Source organism: Oncorhynchus gorbuscha, linkage group LG10, assembly GCF_021184085.1.
Source record: "Oncorhynchus gorbuscha isolate QuinsamMale2020 ecotype Even-year linkage group LG10, OgorEven_v1.0, whole genome shotgun sequence".
NCBI classification, from domain to species: domain Eukaryota; kingdom Metazoa; phylum Chordata; class Actinopteri; order Salmoniformes; family Salmonidae; genus Oncorhynchus; species Oncorhynchus gorbuscha.
Genome location: NC_060182.1, coordinates 60,724,417 through 60,747,999, shown reverse-complemented (window position 1 = coordinate 60,747,999; position 23,583 = coordinate 60,724,417). Strand labels below are relative to the sequence as shown.

General features: G+C 46.0%; 1 protein-coding gene across 2 annotated transcripts in view; it reads right to left on the bottom strand.

The window, feature by feature from the left end:
• LOC124046313 (kinesin-like protein KIF26B) overlaps window positions 1-23,583 on the bottom strand; it is a 199,668-nt gene that overhangs the window by 106,116 nt on the left and 69,969 nt on the right. For both annotated transcript variants that reach the window (XM_046366546.1, XM_046366548.1), the window contains exons 3-4: window positions 22,760-23,464; window positions 12,764-12,924 (exon numbers count right to left, since the gene is read on the bottom strand). In XM_046366546.1, the coding sequence (XP_046222502.1) occupies window positions 12,764-12,924; window positions 22,760-23,464 (866 nt within the window). The remainder of the gene's footprint in view (window positions 1-12,763; window positions 12,925-22,759; window positions 23,465-23,583) is intronic.

Genomic DNA, 23,583 nt, shown 5'->3' with positions numbered 1-23,583 from the left:
GGCTGCTCCTGGCTGCTCCTGGCTGCTTGACGGCTCTGGCGGCTCAGGACAGACTGGCGGCTCTGGCGGCTCAGGACAGACTTTGCGGCTCTGGCGGCTCTGGCGGCTCAGGACAGACGGGCGGCTCTGGCGGCCCAGGACAGACGGGAGACTCTGGCGGCCCAGGACAGACGGGAGACTCTGGCGGCCCAGGACAGACGGGAGACTCTGGCGGCCCAGGACAGACGGGAGACTCTGGCGGCCCAGGACAGACGGGAGACTCTGGCGGCCCAGGACAGACGGGAGACTCTGGCGGCCCAGGACAGACGGGAGACTCTGGCGGCCCAGGACAGACGGGAGACTCTGGCGGCCCAGGACAGACGGGAGACTCTGGCGGCCCAGGACAGACGGGAGACTCTGGCGGCCCAGGACAGACGGGAGACTCTGGCGGCCCAGGACAGACGGGAGACTCTGGCGGCCCAGGACAGACGGGAGACTCTGGCGGCCCAGGACAGACGGGAGACTCTGGCGGCCCAGGACAGACGGGAGACTCTGGCGGCCCAGGACAGACGGGAGACTCTGGCGGCCCAGGACAGACGGGAGACTCTGGCGGCCCAGGACAGACGGGAGACTCTGGCGGCCCAGGACAGACGGGAGACTCTGGCGGCCCAGGACAGACGGGAGACTCTGGCGTCCCAGGACAGACGGGAGACTCTGGCGGCCCAGGACAGACGGGAGACTCTGGCGGCCCAGGACAGACGGGAGACTCTGGCGGCCCAGGACAGACGGGAGACTCTGGCGGCTCAGGGCAGGAGGAAGACTCTGACAGCGCTGGGCAGGAGGAAGACTCTGACAGCACTGGACAAGCGGGAGCACCTGTAGGAAGAAGACGGAGAGACAGCCTGGTGCGGGGGGCTGCCACCGGAGGGTTGGTGCGTGGAGGTGGCACCGGATAGACTGGACCTTGCAGGCGCACTGGAGCTCTTGAGCACCGAGCCTGCACAACCTTACCTGGTTGAATGCTCCCCGTAGCCAGGCCAGTGCGGCGAGGTGGAATAGCCTGCACTGGGCTGTGCTGGCAAACCGGGGACACCATGCGTAAGGCTGGTGCCATGTACGCCGGCCTGAGAAGACGCACTGGAGACCAGCTGCGTAGAGCCAGCTTCATGGCACCTGGCTCGATGCCCACTCTAGACCGGCCGATAAGAGGAGCTGGAATGTACCGCACCGGGCTATGCACACGCACCGGGGTCACCGTGCGCTCCAACGCATAACACGGTGCCTGCCCTGTCTCTCTCACTCTACGGTAAGCACGGGAAGTTGGCACAGGTCTCCTACCTGACTTTACCACACTCCCCGTGTGCGTCCCCCCAAATACATTTTTGGGGCTGCCTCTCGGGATTCCTTCCACGCCGCCGTGCTGACTCCATTCGCCGGTATCCCTCCTCACACTGCTCCAGAGAATCCCAGGTGGGCTCCGGCATTCTCCCTGGATCGACCGACCACCTGTCTATCTCCTCCCAAGTAGTGACATAGTCCAGAATCTCCTCCCATGTCCAGGAGTCCTGCGATCGCTGCTGCCCGTTACCACGCTGCTTGGTCCTTTTGTGGTGGGTGTTTCTGTAACGGATTTCCTCCTCTTCGTCTGAGGAGGAATAAGGATCGTACCAAAGCGCAGCGTGGTAAGTGTGATGATGATTTTAATTCAAGAAAGCACTGAACACTGAATCAAAACAATAAACAATGACACTCACACGGAAACAAACACCCACAAACCAAAAGTGAAACCCAGGCTACCTAAGTATGATTCTCAAAAAGAGACAACTAACGACACCTGCCTCTGATTGAGAACCATACTAGGCCGAACACAAAAACCAACATAGAAAAACAAACATAGACTGCCCACCCCAACTCACACCCTGACCATACTAAAACAAAGAATAAAATAAAATAACTGTGGTCAGAACGTGACACTTCATCTGTTTTGTCATTACATGTTTCCTCTCCTCTGTTTCGGAATTATCTCCAACTCACATACTGGATACAACATCTACACATCTCCTCTGTTTCGGATTTATCTCCCACTCACATACTGGATACATCATCTACACATCTCCTCTGTTTCGGATTTATCTCCCACTCACATACTGGATACATCATCTACACACCTCCTCTGTTTAGGATTTATCTCCCACTCACATACTGGATACATCATCTACACATCTCCTATGTTTCGGATTTATCTCCCACTCACATACTGGATACATCATCTACACATCTCCTCTTACTTTCAATGTTCTCTGTGCTATCAATACTCCGAGTAGTGAGAGGAGAGGAAAAGAGGAGAGGGGAGTCAGAAAGGGCAAAAGGGGTGAGAGAGGAGAGGAAGTCAGACATCAGAAAGGACCATAAATTGCAGCGATGGAAAATCGGACCGTTTGGACACACACACACACACACACACACACACACACACACACACACACACACACACACACACACACACACACACACACACACACACACACACACACACACACACACACACACACACACACACACATACTTCCTCATCCAGACATACAGGTCGTGACACCGGCACCATTTAACACACAGCTTTCATATATCTATACATAGACAGGAGGGAGAGTGTGTGGAATGTCCTCTAGGTGTGTGTGTGTGTTCAAGTAGTGGCCTTGTTACCTGTCAGACACAGGAGCGACAGACAGAAACACAAAAACACACACACAATCGCACACACACACCTCCACACAATTTACGACCTCCATCTCTTTTCACCTGCTTTACAGCTTGACCACAGCCAACACTGTCTGCTACACAGGAGCATGACACTCATAAATCACACACGCACGCAGGCACACAGGCACTAACAAACGTCTCTGTCTCTTTCTTTCTCTCTCCCACTCCGTCTCTCCCTTCCCTTCCCTTCACTTCCCTCTCTCCCATATGAGCCAAAGGGGAAACCTACAGAGTGATGAAAACCGGGAATCAATAACATTCCTGTGAGGGAGCAAAATGAATTTCCAAAATAGAGTTATGGAGTGTCGTACCTCATAGGTGTGTGTGTGTGTGTGTGTGTGTGTGTGTGTGTGTGTGTGTGTGTGTGTGTGTGTGTGTGTGTGTGTGTGTGTGTGTGTGTGTGTGTGTGTGTGTGTGTGTGTGTGTGTGTGTGTGTGTGTGTGTGTGTGTGTGTGTGTGTATATTACATTCAAGTATATCTTTCCCCCAGCTAGCTCACCTCGCCATTAAATTAAACATTTACAGTGTCTGACGCAGCCTGATAGCTATGGAGAGTGTGTATACAATACAATGTCATGTTTATACAGGACGTAATGTATGTGGCACATAGTGCATATAGACCATCACTTAGTGCATTCTATGATGTACATTATGAGTATGAGCACTTAACAGTTTGACAGTGAGATTGCCAGAAGTTTGCCCGTCAGTGTGTGAGGGAGGAGAGTCTAGAGAACACACAGGGAGGGAACAGTCTGCAACACAGCTGTTACAGACAGTGCCTGCCTCAAAGATACCAGAGATGACTTAACGTACAACACAGTTAAATAGACTACTACATATACATACTATTATATATTGTAGTACCTCTTTCTGTCTCTCTACTACATGCGCATATGTTGTAGTGCCTTGTTCCGACTCTCCTGCCCAAAAAAGGAGACTTGTGTGAACTTAAGAGCTGGCGCCTTTTGGCATCGCTCTGTGTGGACTACAAGATATTTGCCAAGGTCCTCGCTAGCAGACTGAAGTCCCATCTGGACTCTGAGTGGACCATGAGTCTCTGTTTAATGTGATGTTTGGGTTTGGGGAAAGGTTTTTGACCAGTGTGAAGATGTTGTATGCTGGAGCGACATGTATAGTCAAGGTGGGAGGGGGGCTCAGTAGGCCAGTCTGGGTGAGGCGGGGCAGTAGACAAGGATGCCCTCTATCAGGGCAGTTATATACACTAGCCATTGAGTCTTTCTGGGGCGTCCTACACAGGAGACTGCAGGGAGTGTGCTGGACAGTCACGGATGTGTTGACAGGCATAGCAGTGTCAGTGTATGCAGATGACGTTTCTGTGATGGGCAGGGATGGGCAGGATATGCAGGCACTAGAGACTAGTCTGAAGGTGTACAAAGGAGCTTTGTCAGCTAAGATGAACTGGGGCAAGAGCAAAGCTCTGTTATGTGGGGCATGGAGGGATAGGGCCCCTCCCTCCTCTGCCTCCAGGGGGTTTGCAGTGGGGTCGTGAAGGGCTTAACATTTCGGGGGTGTACCTGGGCTCGGAGAGGTGGGTCAGGAAGAACTGGGAGGGGGTGTCAAGACTGGCCAGGTGGAGGTGGCTCATGTCCCAAGTGTCATATATAGGGAGGGTGCTGATAATCAAAAACCTGGCAGCATCTTCCCTGTGGCATAAACTGGCTGTGCTCAACCCCCCCACCGGTCTGCTCTCAGATCTGCAACGCAAGCTGGTGGATTTTTTCTGGTTGGGCCATCAGTGACTTTACTATGATTTAATGGGATGGTCTCTGCGTGCCATAGGGTGGAATTTGAGGTCTATAAAATTACAAAAAGTGTGGAGATGTTTGCATGGTGCATCGGCGGGGCCGTCTGTACAGCTGGGGAAGATGGTTATTGTGATTTGTGGTGTTGTATCGTGTGGTAGAGGGAAAGGAGAGTATGCAGTATAGGGGATATTTGTTTTCTAATGAGAATGTATCATTAAAGAAAGACAAAAAGTCAAAGTCTCCCTCTCTGTCTCTCTCTCTTTCTATCCCACTCTCTCTCCATCAATGGCCCTGCCATCCAGGACCTCTATACCAGGTGGTGTCAGAGGACGGCCCTAAGTCATAAACTGTTCTCTCTGCTACCGCACGGCAAGCGGTACCGATGCACCAAGTTTGGAACCAACAGGAATTTCGAATTGGAACGCATAGGAATCTAAAGCAAAAGTACACTGCCAGCTGATAGAAAAGTTAACTAAAATTGACTGCTGAACTTGCATTTTCATTCCATTTAAATTTATTTCAACCACCCAAAAGTGTAGCCAGAGATGTCCCACTCTCCCAACCGTAGCCCCTCCCCTGTGTGAGTGGTGCAGGAAGCTCAGTGAGTGAATGGCAGCTGTCTGAGGAGCGAAGTAACATTATGTAGCTAAAAATGCCCAGAGATTGCTTAGCTTCAAAGCTTGAGATCCACTGTAGGGCTGTTATTGAACTCATTTACATTTACATTTAAGTCATTTAGCAGACGCTCTTATCCAGAGCGACTTACAAATTGGTGCATTCACCTTATGACATCCAGTGGAACAACCACTTTACAATAGTGCATCTAAATATTTTAAGGGGGAGGGGGGTGAGAAGGATTACTTTATCCTATCCTAGGTATTCCTTAAAGAGGTGGGGTTTCAGGTGTCTCCGGAAGGTGGTGATTGACTCCGCTGTCCTGGCGTCGTGAGGGAGTTTGTTCCACCATTGGGGAGCCAGAGCAGCGAACAGTTTTGACTGAGCTGAGCGGGAACTGTACTTCCTCAGTGTAGGGAGGCGAGCAGGCCAGAATGAACGCAGTGCCCTTATTTGGGTGTAGGGCCTGATCAGAGCCTGGAGGTACTGAGGTGCCGTTCCCCTCACAGCTCCGTAGGCAAGCACCATGGTCTTGTAGCGGATGCGAGCTTCAACTGGAAGCCAGTGGAGAGAGATTCAAACTGGCAAGGTTACTGGCTCGCCTCTCTAACCGCTAGGCTACCTGCAACCCTTATGGTATTTATCTCTGTTAAAGTTACAGTACCAGTCAAAAGTTTGGACACACCTGCTCATTCAAGGGTTTTTCTGTATTGTTACTATTTTCTACAATGTAGAATAATAGTGAAGACATCAAACTATGAAATAACACATATGGATTCATGTAGTAATAAAAAAAAATTGTGAAGCAAATCAAAGTACATTTTAGATTTTAGATTCTTTAAAGTAGCCAACCTTTACCTTGACGACAACTTTGCACACTCTTGATATTCTCTCAACCGGCTTCACCTGGAATGCTTTTCCAACAGTCTTAAAGGAGTTCCCACATATGCTGAGCACTTGTTGGCTGCTTTTACTTCACTCTGCTGTCCAACTCATCCCAAACCATCTCAATTGGGTTGAGGTTGAACTCAACCTTAGAATCCTTCATTTGCTTGTTTTAACATTGTTATTTATTTTCTACAAGAACACAGAACCTGGCCTCCTGTCTGGCAAAGACTCCCTCCACAGCTGACAGAATGGAGTTCATCTTTATGAATGATGGAGGCCACTGAGTTCTTGGGGACCTTCTATACTGCAGACATTTTTGGTACATGTCCCCAGATCTGTGTCTCGACACAATCCTGTCTCGGAGCTCTTAGTGCAATTCTTTCGACACCATGGCTTGGATTTTGCTCTGAAATACACTGTCAACTGTGGGACCTTATATAGACAGGTGAGTGCCTCTCCAAATCATGTCCAATCAATTGAATTTACCACAAGTGGACTCCAATGGACACTCCAATGGACGATCAATGGACACAGGATGCATCTGAGCTCAATTTCGCATCTCATAGCAAAGGGTCTGAATACTTAGGGAAATAAGGTGTTTCTGTTTCTTATTTCTAAGAAATGTGCAAACATTTCAACAAATCTGTTTTTGCTTTGTCACTGGGTGGTATTGTATGTAGATTGATGAGGAAAAACATTTATATAAGCCAATTTAGAATAAGGCTGTAACATAGCAAAATGTGGGGAAAGTCAAAGGGTATCTGAATACTTAAAAGCATGTTCTGAATGTTCTGAAATAATGTTAGTACTCTAGGGCCAAAAGAAGCTTTCTGCAGAATTTTGTACATTTGCCCACTGACAAAGAAATGATCAGTCTATAATTATAATGGTAGGTTTATTTGAACAGTGAGACAGAATAACAACAACAAAAATCCAGAAAAACGCATGTCAAAAATGTTATGAATTGACTTACATTTTAATGAGGGAAAAAAGTATTTGACCCCTCTGCAAAACATGACTTAGTACTTGGTGGCAAAATCCTTGTTGGCAATCACAGAGGTCAGACGTTTCTTGAAGTTGGCCACCAGGTTTGCACACATCTCTGGAGGGATTTTGTCCCACTCCTCTTTGCAGATCTTCTCCAAGTCATTCAGGTTTCGAGGCTGACTTTTGGCAACTCGAACCTTCAGCTCCCTCCACAGATTTTCTATGGGATTAAGGTCTGGAGACTGGCTAGGCCAATCCAGGACCTTAATGTGCTTCTTCTTGAGCCACTCCTTTGTTGCCATTGTCATGCTGGAATACCCATCCACGACCCATTTCAATGCCCTGGCTGAGGGAAGGAGGTTCTCACCCAAGATTTGACAGTACATGGCCCCGTCCATCGTTCCTTTGATGTGGTGAAGTTGTCCTGTCCCCTTAGCAGAAAAACACCCCCAAAGCATAATGTTTCCACCTCCATGTTTGACGGTGGGGATGGTGTTCTTGGGGTCATAGGCAGCATTCCTCCTCCTCCAAACACGGCGAGTTGAGTTGATGCCAAAGAGCTCCATTTTGGTCTCATCTGACCACAACACTTTCACCCAGTTGTCCTCTGAATCATTCAGATGTTCCTTGGCAAACTTCAGACGGGCATGTATATGTGCTTTCTTGAGCAGGGGGACCTTGCGGGCTATGCAGGATTTCAGTCCTTCACGGCGTAATGTGTTACCAATTGTTTTCTTGGTGACTATGGTCCCAGCTGCCTTGAGATCATTGACAAGATCCTCCCATGTAGTTCTGGGCTGATTCGTCACCGTTCTCATGATCATTGCAACTCCACGAATACTTTTTCCCCTCGCTGTATATCATTTTTTCTCTCTGTTATCATTTAACTTCTTCGAGATAGGGGGCGCTCTTTTAATTTTTGGATAAAAAACGTTCCCATTTTAAACAAGATATTTTGTCACGAGAGGATGCTCGACTATGCATGTAATTGACAGCTTTGGAAAGAAAAAACTCTGACGTTTCCAAAACTGCAAAGATATTATCTGTGAGTGCCCCAGAACTAATGCTACAGGCGAAACCAAGATGAAATTTCATACAGGAAATGGTCCAGATTTTGAATGCCCTGTGTTCCAATGTCTCCTTATATGGCTGTGAATGCGCCAGGAATGAGCCTGCGCCAGGAATGAGCCTTCTGTCGTTTCCCCAAGGTGTCTGCAGCATTGTGACGTATTTGTAGGCATATCATTGGAAGATTGACCATAAGAGACTACATTTACCAGGTGTCCGCCCGGTGTCCTCCGTCGAAATTATTGCGTAATCTCCAGGTCCATGCGCGTTCCATTTTCTTCAGAGGAGAAAGTCAACTGCCACGAATGATTTATCATCGATAGATATGTGAAAAACACCTTGAGGATTGATTCTAAACAACTTTTGCCATGTTTCTGTCGATATTATGGAGTTAATTTTGAAAAAGGTTCACGTTGTAATGACTTAATTTTCGGGTTTTTCTTACCCAAACGTGATGAACAAAACGGAGCGATTTGCGAAACTGAACATTTGCTATCTAACTCAGAGTCTCCTCATTGAAAACATCTGAAGTTCTTCAAAGGTAAATTATTTTATTTGAATGCTTTTCTTGTTTTTGTGAAAATGTTGCATGCTGAATGCTAGGCTTAATGCTATGCTAGACTATCAATACTCTTACACAAATGCTTGTTTAGCTATGGTTCAAAAGCATATTTTGAAAATCTGAGATGACAGTGTTATTAACAAAAGGCTAAGCTTGAGAGCTAATATATTTATTTCATTTCATTTGCGATTTTCATGAATAGTTAACGTTGCGTCATGGTAATGAGCTTGAGGCTATAAATAGGATCCCGGATACGGGATTGCTCGTCGCACAGGTTAAGCTAGCTAGCTATATATCAATGGATTATCTAAATTGTCGCCAGAAATCCAGACTAGAAATAAATAAAAATAATTAAAAAACTAATAATAACTCCAGTAATATGGCTAGCTATTGAACTGTTTGGAGCGGTTCCCCGGATTTCTCTTTAGGATCAATGGAATGGCCAAAAGCCCTGCACAAACCGGCACAACTGTGGCATCGGGCCATCCAAAACAAATTATCTTGCGAAGATGGGGGAGCGTGGTTCTCAGATGCAATCGTATCACGCAATTGTGTTATTTATAAAATGATCCTATTTCATTTTAATGCAGACTAGCTCAACATAAGGGAAACTTGACAAATTATCCAATGGATCATTTTTATTTGATCCATGGCAAAGTGACCAACTATACGGTCGTCGCTAGTTAACACTGCCACAAAGTCATAAACCCTGTCTATATCAAAATGTTGTCTAATTATTATTATCTATCCTAGTCACTTTATCCATACCTATATGCACCTATATCTGTTATTAAGAAATATAGATTATAATTATATATTTTTAAACTTTTTTCTCCCCAATTTCGTGGCATCCAATTGCAATCTTGTCTCATCGCTGCAACTCCCCAACAGGCTCGGGAGAGGCGAAGGTCGAGTCATGCGTCCTTGCGAAGCCTTGCTTCTTCACACCCGCCTGCTGAACCCGGAAGCCAGCTGCACCAATTTGTTGGAGGAAACATCTTTCAACTAACGAAAAGTTAGCCTAACGAAAGTTAGCCTGCAGGCGCCCGGCCTGCCACAATGAGTCCCTAGAGCGCGATAAGCCAGGTGAAGCCCCACCGTCCAACCCCTCCCCTAATGACGGCAATTGTGCGCCGTGCCGGTTGTTACACAGGATCGAACCTCAGGCTGTAGTGACGCCGCAACACTGCGATGCCTTAGACCAATGCGCCACTCTCAGCTTAAACCTAACCTTAACCACACTGCTAACCATAGCCTAAACCTAACCTTAAATTAAGACCAAAAAGCAAATATTTGTTTTCATGAATTTGTTACGATATAGACCATTTTGTATGTTTTATCTAGTGGAAACCCAACTGTAAGCTACAGAGAAATGCTATTTGGCTCTCAGACAACTCGGAAATGGGAATAACTTTGCAGCAAAAGGGAATATATCATTGCAGATAAAGTTCGGAATGGCAATTTCATGTGTACAACATCTAAAGACCTGCATCAGTATACTGAGAGCTTTGCCGTTTCTAAAAGGACATTTGGGGTGTTTGAGATTTTGTTCATGTTATTTCAGGGGCCCCAAACTACACAACTAGGATGAGGAAGTGATTTGCTGTTTGGGGTAGGTTTCTCTAGAACATGTGAAATCACAAAAAAGCTGCCTGGATCCTTCCGTAACATGCCATTAACATGAAAAAGATATATTTGGTTGTAAAAAAGAAAGTGTCTCCTTTAAATCTGTCCTGAGCTGTCTGGATGAACGACATGATTCTGCAGCAGAGTGGGACAGGACGTTTGGGCTGAGGTTAGGATTTTCTTTTTTCTTTTCTTTTTTTTCTTTTTTTACCTTTATTTAACCAGGCAAGTCAGTTAAGAACAAATTCTTATTTTCAATGACGGCCTAGGAACAGTGGGTTAACTGCCTGTTCAGGGGCAGAACGACAGATTTGTACCTTGTCAGCTCGGGGGGTTGAACTTGCAACCTTCCGGTTACTAGTCCAACGCTCTAACCACTAGGCTACTAAACTACCCTGCCGCCTCAGGATTAGAGAGGGGATGTAACACAAAGTACCTCCTAGTGAAATACAACCCTGAATCTGCCCTCACATTTCAACTACTTGATTTTGGAGCTACATTTGTGGATTTGGAGGGTCATCTGATGTCTGCTCTGAAAATACCTTAGTAAACTGCATCCACACAGACAGAATAGTACATTGCTGTGGTAGTACTAGTATCTGGAGTAGGTGTATACATACAGTTGAAGTCAGAAGTGTACATACACTTAGGTTGGAGTCATTAAAACTAGTTTTTCAACCACTCCACAAATGTCTTGTTAACAAATGTCTTGTTAACAAATGTTTACAGACATATTATTTCACTTATAATTCACTGTATCACAATTCCAGTGGGTCAGAAGTTTACATACACTAAGTTGACTGTGCCTTTAAACAGCTTAGAAAATTCCAGAAAATTATGTCATGGCTTTAGAAGCTTCTGATAGGCAAATTGTCATCATTTGAGTCAATTGGAGGTTTACCTGTGGATGTATTTCAAGGCCAACCTTCAAACTCAGGGCATCTTTGCTTGACATCATGGGAAAATCAAAATAAATCAGCCAAGACCTCTGAAAAAAATGGTATACCTCCACAAGTCTATTTCATCCTTGGGAGCAAATTCCAAACGCCTGAAGTACAATGTTCATCTGTACAAACAATAGTATGCAAGTATAAACACCATGGGACCACACAGCCGTCATACCGCTCAGGAAGGAGACGCGTTCTGTCTCCTAGAGATGACCGTACTTTGGTGCGAAAAGTGCAAATCAATCGCAGAACAAGAGCAAAGGACCTGTGAAGATGCTGGAGGAAGCCAAAGAACACCATCCTAACCGTGAAGCACGGGAGTGGCAGCATCATGTTGTGGGGGTGCTTTGCTGCAGGAGGGACTGGTGCACTTCAAAAAATATACGGCATCATGAGGCAGGAAATTGATGTGGATATATTGAAGTAACATCTCAAGACATCAGTCAGGAAGTTCAAGCTTGGTTGCAAATGGTTGTTTCAAATGGACAATGACCCCAAGCATACTTCCAAAGTTGTGGAAAAATTGGCTTAAGGACAACAAAGTCAAGGTATTGGAGTGGCCATCACAAAGCCCTGACCTTAATCCTATAGAAAATGTGTGGGCAGAACTGAAAAAGAGTGTGTGAGCAAGGAGGCCTACAAACCTGACTCAGTTACACCAGCTCTGTCAGGAGGAATGGGCCAACATTCACCCAACTTATTGTGAGAAGCTTGTGGAAGGCTACCCAAAATGTTTGACCCAAGTTAAAAAATTTAAAGGCAATGCTACCAAATATTAATTGAGTGAATGTAAACTTCTGACCCACTGGGAATGTGATGAAATAAATAAAAGCTGAAATAAATCCTTCTCTCTACTATTATTCAGTGATCCTAACTGACCTAAAACAGGATTAAGGATTAAATGTCAGGAATTGTGAAAAATTGAGTTTAAATGTATTTGTCTAAGGTGTATGTAAATGTCCGACTTCAACTGTAAGTATTGACCATTTAGCTTACTACCAATGTCCCGCCCACCGCTATTTTACTTCCTTCGACTAACTTTGAAAGGAAAATATCAATGTCGCACAAATGTGAATAATTAAGTAATTCAGTCAAATGCAATTGTTGTCCATTGAATTGAGGTGCATCGTTGCAGAGATCTGCGAGTATCGTGGAGAGCATTTTGATGAGGAAGTTGTCGACCAAGATATCTTAATAACTGTCAGACACTGAGTTATTTATGTTCTGACATTAGTTATTCATGTATCGCCTTGAGTTATTGACGACTATACTAGGGTGTGTGTGTGTGTGTGTGGTGCGTGCGTAGTGTGTGTTTTATTGATTGTACTGTCATTCTCAATGCCTCTATTATTGATTATGTAACTTATGCATGTCTACTGAATATAGAGCTGGTTACAAGGCCTCACAAACACAGACACACACACAAACACACACACTTCTCGTTCCTCAAAGGGCTGAGGCACTCTGCAAACATGTGTCAACGTGTCTGTTCGTCCATCTGTGTGTGTGTCCAGCTGTCTGTCTGTGCATTTATACTGTATAAAGGTGTACCGCTTTTTTCTTACCTGGCGAAGAAGGACGCGGCAGCAGAGGTGGTGGTTGGTGCTGCCGTGGTAACCTGCATAGTGGGAGGGGCCTGCGAGGACGAGGGGCGATCAGCGTTGTAGCGGTTCAGAACTGCCTCCGTCACACCCTCTCGGCACCCATCAGATATCATCTGGGAGATCTATACAAGCGCACGCACGCAAACAAACGCACACGCACACGCACACGCACACGCACACGCACACGCACACGCACACACACACAGTTTGCCGTTATACAACAATAATAACACAAAAGAGAGAGGGAGGGACATGGACATGGGAGAGAGGTGGTCACACATGTCGTGTGACTGGAAGTGCAACAGACGGACGTGTGAACAGAAGTCAGGAGGAAGTACACTTCTCAGTTGGGTTTTAGGAGAGAAAATAACATGTTTTCCTCCCACTGGTGGCACAGTGCCAGTCAGACCAGAGGGAGACCTGCCTGCCACCCTTCACCATCTGTCAACTCCATACCACAGAGCAGTAAGCACTGGCACACAACTCTGCATCTCTCTCTCTCACACTCTCTATGTCTCTCTCTCTCTCTCTCTCTCTCTCTCTCTCTCTCTCTCTCCCTCACACTCTCTATGTCTCTCTCTCTCTCTCTCTCTCTCTGTCTCTCTCCCCCTCTCTCTCTCTATTTCTTTCTCTCACACACTCTCTCTATCTCTATCTCTCTCTCACACTCTATGTCTATTTCTGTCTCTTTCTCTCTGCCTCTTCCTCTTCTCATTCGCTCTCACTCTATCCTCCCCTCTCTCTCTCTCTAGCTCTATCCTCTCCCTCTCTCGACATCTCCTCCCTCCTACTCCCTCTGAGCCAGATGTGATAGAGATCTGATTATTCCTCTTGATTGTGTTGATCAAATTGACCTTAACAATGTCCTTCACGCACGGATGCACGCACACACACATGCGCACGGATACGCACACACACCTTAACTGTGCCCTTCCATGCCCTTCTGCCGACCCAGATGGCCCAGTGAACGGCAAGATTAAAAGTCCTGGATGTATTCTGATCTCTCTCAGACAGGAGCTTATTAACTGATCACCAGATAAGACTGGGAAACACAATATTCTCTCTCTCTCCCTCTCCCTCTCCCTCTCCCTCCCCCCTCCCCCTCTCTCTCTCTCTCTTCATCTCTTCGCTCTTTTCCATCCTGCCTATTTCTCTAGTAGGGTAGAGTGTGTTCCCCTTTTATATAGACACTGTGTCACCTGAAAAAGACTGTAACTAAGATGGCAGCTACACATTTCTATGTTGACAGACTGAATATCTGCTGCACTGTGGACCCCTGTCTACTTGGCTTGTCAGCCCTGAACGTAGAGATCTTTTTATTCTCCATGTTTGGTTGGTCAGGGTGTGAATCGGTGGGAAACTCTATGTTCTGTGTTTCTATGTTTTGGCCGGGTATGGTTCTCAATCAGGGACAGCCGTCTATCGTTGTCTCTGATTGGGAATCATACTTAGGCAGCCATTTTTCCTTTTGTATTTTGTGGGTAGGTGTCTTTGTTAGTGGCCTGTATAGCCCTAGCAAGCTTCACGTTCGTTTTTGTTGTTTATTGTTTTGTTGGCGACATTAAAAAATAAAGGAAAATGTACGTTGACCACGCTGCACCTTGGTCCGGTCATTTCCAAGACGACGTTTGTGACATGGCTAGCTGTGGCTATCCCTAGCTAGCTGCAACACCTCAAGCTACACACCAAGGACAGACCTCAATTACCTCTCACACACACACACACACACAGCAGGCAACTCAACGGCCACCCTGGGTGTCCTTGGCTCCCCCTCCATGGATTTTTATGTCATGTTTATGCTTGTCGCAGTGTGTGTGTGTGTGTGTGTGTGTGTGTGTGTGTGTGTGTGTGTGTGTGTGTGTGTGTGTGTGTGTGTGTGTGTGTGTGTGTGTGTGTGTGTGTGTGTGTGTGTGTGTGTGTGTGCATAGATTTGGCACGTACAGCCTTGAAATACAGATATGGATTATTAATTATGCTTCTTCATAACCTGCCAGCACAATGTACAATGGTACGTAAATCACAGGAATAGTGTGTGTGTGTGTGTGTGTTTATAGTGAGAGGTAAATCAGTCTATTTCTCCCCACAGTGTGTATTTACTGCTTGATGCTCCAGGAGGACTAGTCTCAAATCAACCCCTCGCCCCTATCCCCATATCCCTGCCCCTGGACACCTGTTGTAAATCTGATTGATGGAACGAAGAAATGAAGGGCTTCATTCCAAGCTATACATACATTTTCAGAAATGTTGGTAAAATATGAGAACAGTAATATTTTACACACACATGAAGGTACCCATAAGCAATCATTAACAACAAAGTCTTCAAATATTACCTTCACTTTAACTTTTGATTGTCTTTGTCTTTAAGATTGTCTGTGTTTACAAATGTGTGTGTGTGTGTGTGTGTGTGTGTGTGTGTGTGTGTGTGTGTGTGTGTGTGTGTGTGTGTGTGTGTGTGTGTGTGTGTGTGTGTGTGTGTGTGTGTGTGTGTGTGTGTGTGTGTGTGTGTGTGTGTGTGTGTGTGTGTGTGTGAGAGAGAGAGAAGAAAGGGAGACAGGGAGGAGAAAAGCGTAAGGGTGATGACAAAACAGAGAGAGAAGGGGATGAGAGAGGAGAAACAGAGCAGGGTCAAAGTAAACAATAATGAAAAACAGATTGAGACACAGGACACAGAGGAGTCATTGAGATGGAAGGGAGATGCGGACAACAGATGGGTGGGGCTTGAGAGAAAAACAGAAAGGGGAGAGACAGAGAGACAGAGAGACAGAGAGAGGGGAGTTCATAATGGTTTGATCGTAAACATTGTGTTGTGTTGTGTCATGTTTACAGGGTGTGTCCTTCTAACTAACTCAACCCTAACACGCCCTGCCCACTTCTCACCACTCTGACAGTCAGCACCACCTAACAGACTCTGGAAGCTAACACAAGTCTTCAGCTCTCAGATAGGCTTACTCATCACACTCTGTTTCATGTGCCCCATACATAGTCACCCAGATCTGGAGAATAAAACTGCATTGAAAAGGATGTCCATTGTGTTGTGACTGTGTGCTTGTGGCATCCTGTGTACATCCTAACCACTGTCATGGAATGCAATACATCTGAGAGGTTCAAATGAAACCATATGACTGTAATAGTCCTCCTCAGCCTGTTTCCATATGCTGCTTCCTGAAAGAAGGTATTCATCCTACACAACACTACCAACCATGCTAGATGTATTCTACACTATAGGCTGCAGTTTGGAAAAGAAACTCCAGCACATTCTCCGCAATGTGTGATCAAACCTAAGCCCTGACAAAGGTCTATTGATAGAAACATTGGTTGGCCACCCATGTTCGATATCAACAGTGAGAAGCATAGAACATATTCATAAAACGAATGGATATAGTGATTCATATAGTGTTTCTGACTGTAGGTCTTAAGGTGCTTTACAAGGTATGGGGGGGAAGACATCTGATTCACCACTAATATGTTGTCCCACTTGGACGGATGAAGCTCGGCAGCCATTTTGTGCCAGAAGGCTCACTTCATATCGCTGTATCAGCACTCTTTAAATGTCATCCCCTGATATAGGGAACAATTTCTTTACAGATCTCTCTCTCTCCTTCTCTTTCTTTCCTCTCCCTAGCTCCCTCTCCGTCTAGACACACAAACACGCAAGCAAGCACATGCGTGCGTTCGTGTGCATGTGGCTACTCCATCGGGTGCCAGCACTTGACCGCTAGCAGGACCCTTCCTGATTAGACAGCAGCAGTTAGACACTGCTAAAGCATGTTCTTTGTATCATGGGGCTATGCTACAGTCTAAGCTATACGCTACTACGGTATAATGGGAAGACAATGGGTGAATGATGTCTCATTGACTGGGCGTTGTGCCCTCTCAGCACTCAAGGAAAATGAGAAAATAACAGCAAGAAAATTGACTCCTATATCTTCTCCTGCCTCTATTCCACGCCTGCACGGACACCCACGCGCACACCCACGCGCACACACACACACACACACACACACACACACACACACACACACACACACACACACACACACACACACACACACACACACACACACACACACACACACACACACACACACACACACACACACACACACACACACACACACACACACACACACACACACACACACACACAGTGTATTTCCAGTAGCACCCTGGGCAGTGTGCCAGGCAGGCTTCAGAGAGGTGACCTTGAGACAGGGCTGAGGGGGGATGGAGGAGAGAAAAGGAGGGATGGATGGAGAGTTGCTGAAATGAGTGAGGGAAGGGAGGGAGGGAATGAAGGATGCTATAGGGGTGTAAGGAATGAATGCGACAGGGGGAGGAAAAAGGGCTGTGTGTACGCAGTGTTGGAAAAAGTACTCAAACATCGTACTTGAGTCAAAATAAAGATACCTTAATAGAAAATGACTCAAGTAAAAGTGAAAAGTCACCCAGTAAAATACTACTTTATTAAATGTCTAAAAGTATTTGGTTTAAATATACTTAAGTATCAAAAGTAAATGTAAATTTCTAATGTATACTTACTAAAATAGAAAGTACAAATAATTTCAAATTCCTATTAAGCAAACCACAATTTTTTATTATTTTTATTATTAGTGTGCCAGGGGCACACTCCAACATAATTTACAAACGAAGCATTTGTGTTTTAGTAAGTCCGCCACAAGGCGAGAACCAGATTCAGACACAGGAGTTTAAGTTTAAGTTTAAAAAAATATATATATTTATTATATATTTTTTGCCCTTTTTCGTGGTATCCAATTGTTTTTTAGTAGCTACTATCTTGTCTCATCGCTACAACTCCCGTATGGGCTCGGGAGAGACGAAGGTTGAAAGGCATGCGTCCTCCGATACACAACCCAACCAAGCCACACTGCTTCTTAACACAGCGCCATCCAATCCGGAAGCCAGCCGCACCAATGTGTCGGAGGAAACACCGTGCACCTGGCAACCTTGGTTAGCGCGCACTGCGCCCGGCCCGCCACAGGAGTCGCTGGTGCGCAATGAGACAAGGATTTCCCTACCGGCCAAACCCTCCCTAACCCGGATGACGCTAGGCCAATTGTGTGTCACCCCACGGACCTCCTGGTCGAGGCCGGTTACAACAGAGCCTGGGCGCGAACCCAGAGTCTCTGGTGGCACAGCTGGCGCTTCAGCACAGCGCCCTTAACCACTGCGCCACCCGGGAGGCCCAAGTTTAAGATGTTTAATAATCCAAAAAGGAGTAAGAAAGAGAATGGTCGAGCCAGGACGTACAGAGTGGCAAACAGGCTCGAGGTCAAGGCAGGCAGAATGGTCAGGCAGGCGGGTACTGAGTCTAGAGACAGGCAAGTGTCAAAACCGGGAGGACTAGAAAAAGGAGAATATCAAAGGCAGGCGACCAAGTCAATATACAAGACGAACTGGCCCAGAGACACAGGAAACACAGGGATAAATACACTGGCACAGAGAGACATGAAACACAGGGATAAATACACTGGCACAGAGAGACAGGAAACACAGGGATAAATACACTGGCACAGAGAGACATGAAACACAGGGATAAATACACTGGCACAGAGAGACAGGAAACACAGGGATAAATACACTGGCACGGAGAGACAGGAAACACAGGGAGAAATACACTGGCACAGAGAGACAGGAAACACAGGGATAAATACACTGGGGAAAACAAGCGACACCCGGAGGGGGTGGAGACAATAACGAGGACAGGTGAAACAGATCAGGGTGTGACAACCAGATCAGAGGCAGTAGGGGTGACCAGGGTTGATCTCTTGATAAGTGGGTGAATTTGACCATTTTTCTGTCCTGATAAGCATTCCAAATGTAATGTAAGTACTTTTAGGTGTCAGGGAAAATGTATGGAGTAAAAAGTACATTATTTTCTTTTGGAATGTAGTGAAGTAAAATTGTCAAAATTATAAATAGTAAAGTACAGATAGCTCACAAAAAAATACTAAGTAGCACTTTAAAGAATGTTTAAGTACCTTACACCACTGGGTGTACAACAGGAGAGAGAGAGGGAGAAACGAGACAAGAGAAAGGGGGAACAAGGGGAGATGAGAGAAAGGGGGAACAAGGGAAGATGAGAGAGAGGGGGAACAAGGGGAGATGAGAGAGGGGGAACAGGGGAGATGAGAGCGAGAGAGAGGGGGAACAGGGGAGATGAGAGCGAAAGAGATATATAGGGAGATGAGGGATGGAGAGAAATGTAAGTGTGGGACTGAGATGGGGGGGTTGAGAGGAAGGAGATGAGGGGGAACAGGGGTGCGACAGGAGAGTTCCCGAGAGTCCTCATTACCAGGATATGAATTATATCACACAGAATCAGAACATAAAGCACTAACACTACACTACATATCTCTCTCCCTCTCCCTCACATGCCCTCTCTCCTTCCGCCTGTTTCTACAGTTGACGTCGGAAGTTTACATACACTTAGGTTGGAGTCATTAAAACACATTTTTCAACCACTCCACACATTTCTTAGTTTTGGAAAGTCGGTTAGAACGTCTACTTTGTGGGTGACACAAGTAATTTTTCCAACAATTGTTTACAGACAGATTATTTCACTTATAATTCAATGTATCACAATTCCAGTGGGTCAGAAGTTTACAAACACTAAGTTGACTGTGCCTTTAAACAGCTTAGAAAATTCCAGAAAATTATGTCATGGCTTTAGAAGCTTTTGATAGGCCAATTTACATCATTTGAGGTGGAGGCAGAGGTGTGCCTGTGGATGGAGGTGTACCTATTGGAGGTGTACCTGTGGATGTATTTCAAGGCCTACCTTCAAACTCAGTGCCTCTTTGCTTGACATCATGGGAAAATCAAAAGAAATCAGCCAAGACCTCAGAAAGAAAATTGTAGACCTCCATAAGTCTGGTTCATCCTTGGGAGCAATTTCCAAACACCGAAGGTACCATGTTCATCTGTACAAACAATAGTACGCTAGTGTAAACACCATGGGACCACGCAGCCGTCATACCACACAGAAAGTAGACACGTTCTGTCTCCTAGAGGTGAACGTACTTTGGTGCGAAAAGTGCAAATCAATCCCAGAACAACAGCAAAGGACCTTGAAGATGCTGGAGGAAACAGGTACAAAAGTATCTATATCCACAGTAAAAGGAGTCCTATATCGACATAACCTGGAAGAACAAGGAAGAAGCCAGTTCTCCAAAACCGAGATAAAAACCGAGATAAAAAAGCCAGACTACGGTTTGCAACTGCACATGGGGACAAAGATCATACTTTTTCGAGAAATGTCCTCTGATCTGATTAATCAAAAATATAACTGTTTGGCCATAATGACCATCGTTATGTTTGGAGGATTAAACGGGGAGGCTTGCAAGCTGAAGAGCACCGTCCCAAACGTGAAGCATGGGGTGGGCAGCATCATGTTGTGGGGGTGCTTTGCTGCAGGAGGGACTGGTGCACTTCACAAAATAGATGGCTTCATGAGGCAGGAAAATTACGTGGATATATTGAAGCAACATCTCAAGGCATCAGTCAGGAAGTTAAAGCTTGGTTGCAAATGGGTCTTCCAAATGGACAATGACCCCAAGCATACTTCCAAAGTTGTGGCAAAATGGCTTAAGGACAACAAAATCAAGGTATTGGAGTGGCCATCACAAAGCTCTGGCCTCAATCCCATAGAAAATGTGTGGGCAGAACTGAAAAAGAATGTGCGAGCAAGCAAGGAGGCCTACAAACCTGACTCAGTTACACCAGCTCTGTCAGAAGGAGGCTACCCAACACGTTTGACCCAAGTTAAACAATTTAAAGGCAATGCTACCAAATACTAATTGAGTGTATGTAAACTTCTGACCCACAGGGAATGTGATGAAAGAAATCAAATCTGAAATAAACCATTCTCTCTACTATTATTCTGACATTTCACATTCTTAAAATAAAGTGGTGTTCCTAACTTACCAAAGATTGGGACTTAAAACTGAGTTTAAATGTATTTGGCTAAGGTGTATGTAAACTTCCAACTTCCACTATAACTCTCTTCCTAATCCGACCCACCGCCCCCTCTCTTTCAATTACAATTTTTTTTAAGGGCCTCAAGGCTGTCCTTTCCCAGAAGCCTTTGTTCCAAGAGGTGTCCTCGCCTTCCTTCCAGTTACCACTCTAACCACTCTGGGGACAGCCTCCACACACACACACGCACACACGCACACACGCACACACACACACACACACACACACACACACACACACACACACACACACACACACACACACACACACACACACACACACACACACACACACACACACACACACACACACACACACACACACACACACACACATACACACGTACACACACACACACATGCACACACATACACACGTGCACACACACAGACACACTTTGTCTGACCCCCATGGCTAATACACATCATCAGGGCCAATTATAGAATCTAATCCAGCATACATGACTCAACACTCGGCACAGACTGCGACTGGATTTCAGAGGACAAGTGAGGACAGTGGACAGACATAACCTCAGTTCAACCTCACAGTTCCTCCTCTCTCTTTGGTCAACAAATAGAGGGAGACATTTTGAAAAACACGGTCAATTCCTGTTGAAATGGGCCTCCAAAGCCTGACACAGAACATCAAAATTCCACATTTTCTTTTGTGCTAGCACTGTTTCCAGATACAAACGTTTTGGATGCTATTCCGGCTTTATTTTATCTCTTTTTTCCATTTCTTATCTGTCTCGTTCCATGAACAGAGTACATTTCTGGTCAAAGGGAACTATATGAATTTCACCAAATTTCTACATTATGTCCTAAAGAGCACATGTTCAACTTCAACTTGACTATAGTAAGGGCCAATAACGTGCCATTAAAGTAAATACGGTGGACCGTAGCAGGGTTGAGGCAGGGGGAATGGTAACCTTTTCCCCAGGCTCGAAATGCTGGCGCGTAGAGCCTGGTAACACTGTGCTACAGAGTGGGAGAGGAAGTGAGACTGCTCCAACTTTATTAGATGGGGCTTTGAAAAATTGCGAAAATTGCCCATTCAAAATACCATGTTTTATTTTCTGACCATATTCTTTTTGGAAAGCCCAATTGATTCTGAGTTTGGGCATTTAACGTTTATATGTGAAAACAATTTCTGAGACGTGTACTTTCAGATATTTCCGAAACCCACTTCCTTGTCTAGTACACTTGCGCTGTTCGCACTCTGAAGTCCACAATGTAGGGAGGAGGTTCTAAGGGTTGTGCTAGACGGTGATGGACTGAGAGATCAGCCAATTAAAACCAGCGGTTGTTTCAACTGCTCTTGCCATAGACTTCCAGTGAAGTCCCGTGCTGAATCTCTGTAAAACCAGACGGCTTGACATAGAGAGAGCCTGCTGGTGGATGGGATGAATGGAAGCTTGTTGTGTGCAACAGGGAGGGGCAATTGGAATGATTGAATGCCAGATTCTCGATTGTTTTTCAATTGTTAAAAAAATTCTAGTCTATCTATCTATGGGTAACAGGGTTGAAAATATTATGCTCGAACACACTCAATTTTTCACCACAAAACACCAGAAAATGGACAAAATGAATAGAACCCTCTCACCTGCTTTTACACTACGATTTGACTGTTCATAGTTTATTTTGAAATAATAATTTTAAGAGGAATCGTTTCACCATCTTAAAACAAGAGTTCAGTTCACGTAACAGGGTTGACCTTGAAATGAGGGACAGACGTAAATGAATCACTAATCACATGAAATAAATAATCATCTTCAGATGTATAAAATGTTCCAAGTGGTCTATATTAAAGGGCACTTCATGGAATATAACTCAATTATTATTATTTTTAATTCAAAATGCACTCTATTCGTGGAACGCCCCCCATCTTCTTGCATTTCCCGAAAGTCTATCATCCCAGACGCACGTTCGCATGCAATCCCAAGCATGCACAGACATAGCATACCTGGTAGGGGTAGAGTGTGACTCCTCCTCCGTTGGTGCGAGACATGTACTGGTGAGCCTGTAGTGCTGCTGTACTCAGTACTGCTCCGCTCCCAGCATGGTTCCCGTTACTACCGGGGCTGTTGGGCGGCTGGGCCGACGGGACACCGGTGGCCTTACTGGAGTGTGCCGGGGAGCCGTTCCTCCTCTCCACCCCGAGGCCCACTCCTAGGGAACTGGGCTTGGAACCTTGGCGGGGTTGCCCTCCCTGGTGCACCGGGGATGGAGCCGGCGATGAGGACGCCAGGGCCGGCACAGAAGAGGCTGCATGGGTGGATGTTTGACCCACAGAAGTTGCACCTGGGCTGGGGTTGGACACAGCATGGCTGAGGCTGGAGAAGGACGCAGTAGAGGACGTTGGAGGCATGGTAGGGTGGTGTGGGTTTGGACGGGGATGGGGGTAGGCTGCTGCGGCTGATGGGAGGTAGGCCCAGTCCCATGGGGCTGTGGGGCCCTGTGGAGGGCCACTGTGGCTGGGCAGAGTGGGGGGCGAACTGGGGGACAGGTCCCATTGGTCCATGGTCAGCACCATGTGGACTGCTTCCTGTTTCAGCTGGGTCAGGTGGGTGGAACACACATCACAGCGACTGTCACGCTCATTCCAGGCCCGCCCCGAGCTGTTGGGCACCTGAAGCTTGTCGTGGAGGAGCAGGGAGAAGGACGGATCCTGCAGAAAGAGAAAGAAAGAGCTGGTTAGTTAAATGATTTCAGTCATTTCAGTAATTCATATGGATTGCTATCACTACATCTAGACACTGCACAGGACTGTAGAGCTCAAAGACGCTG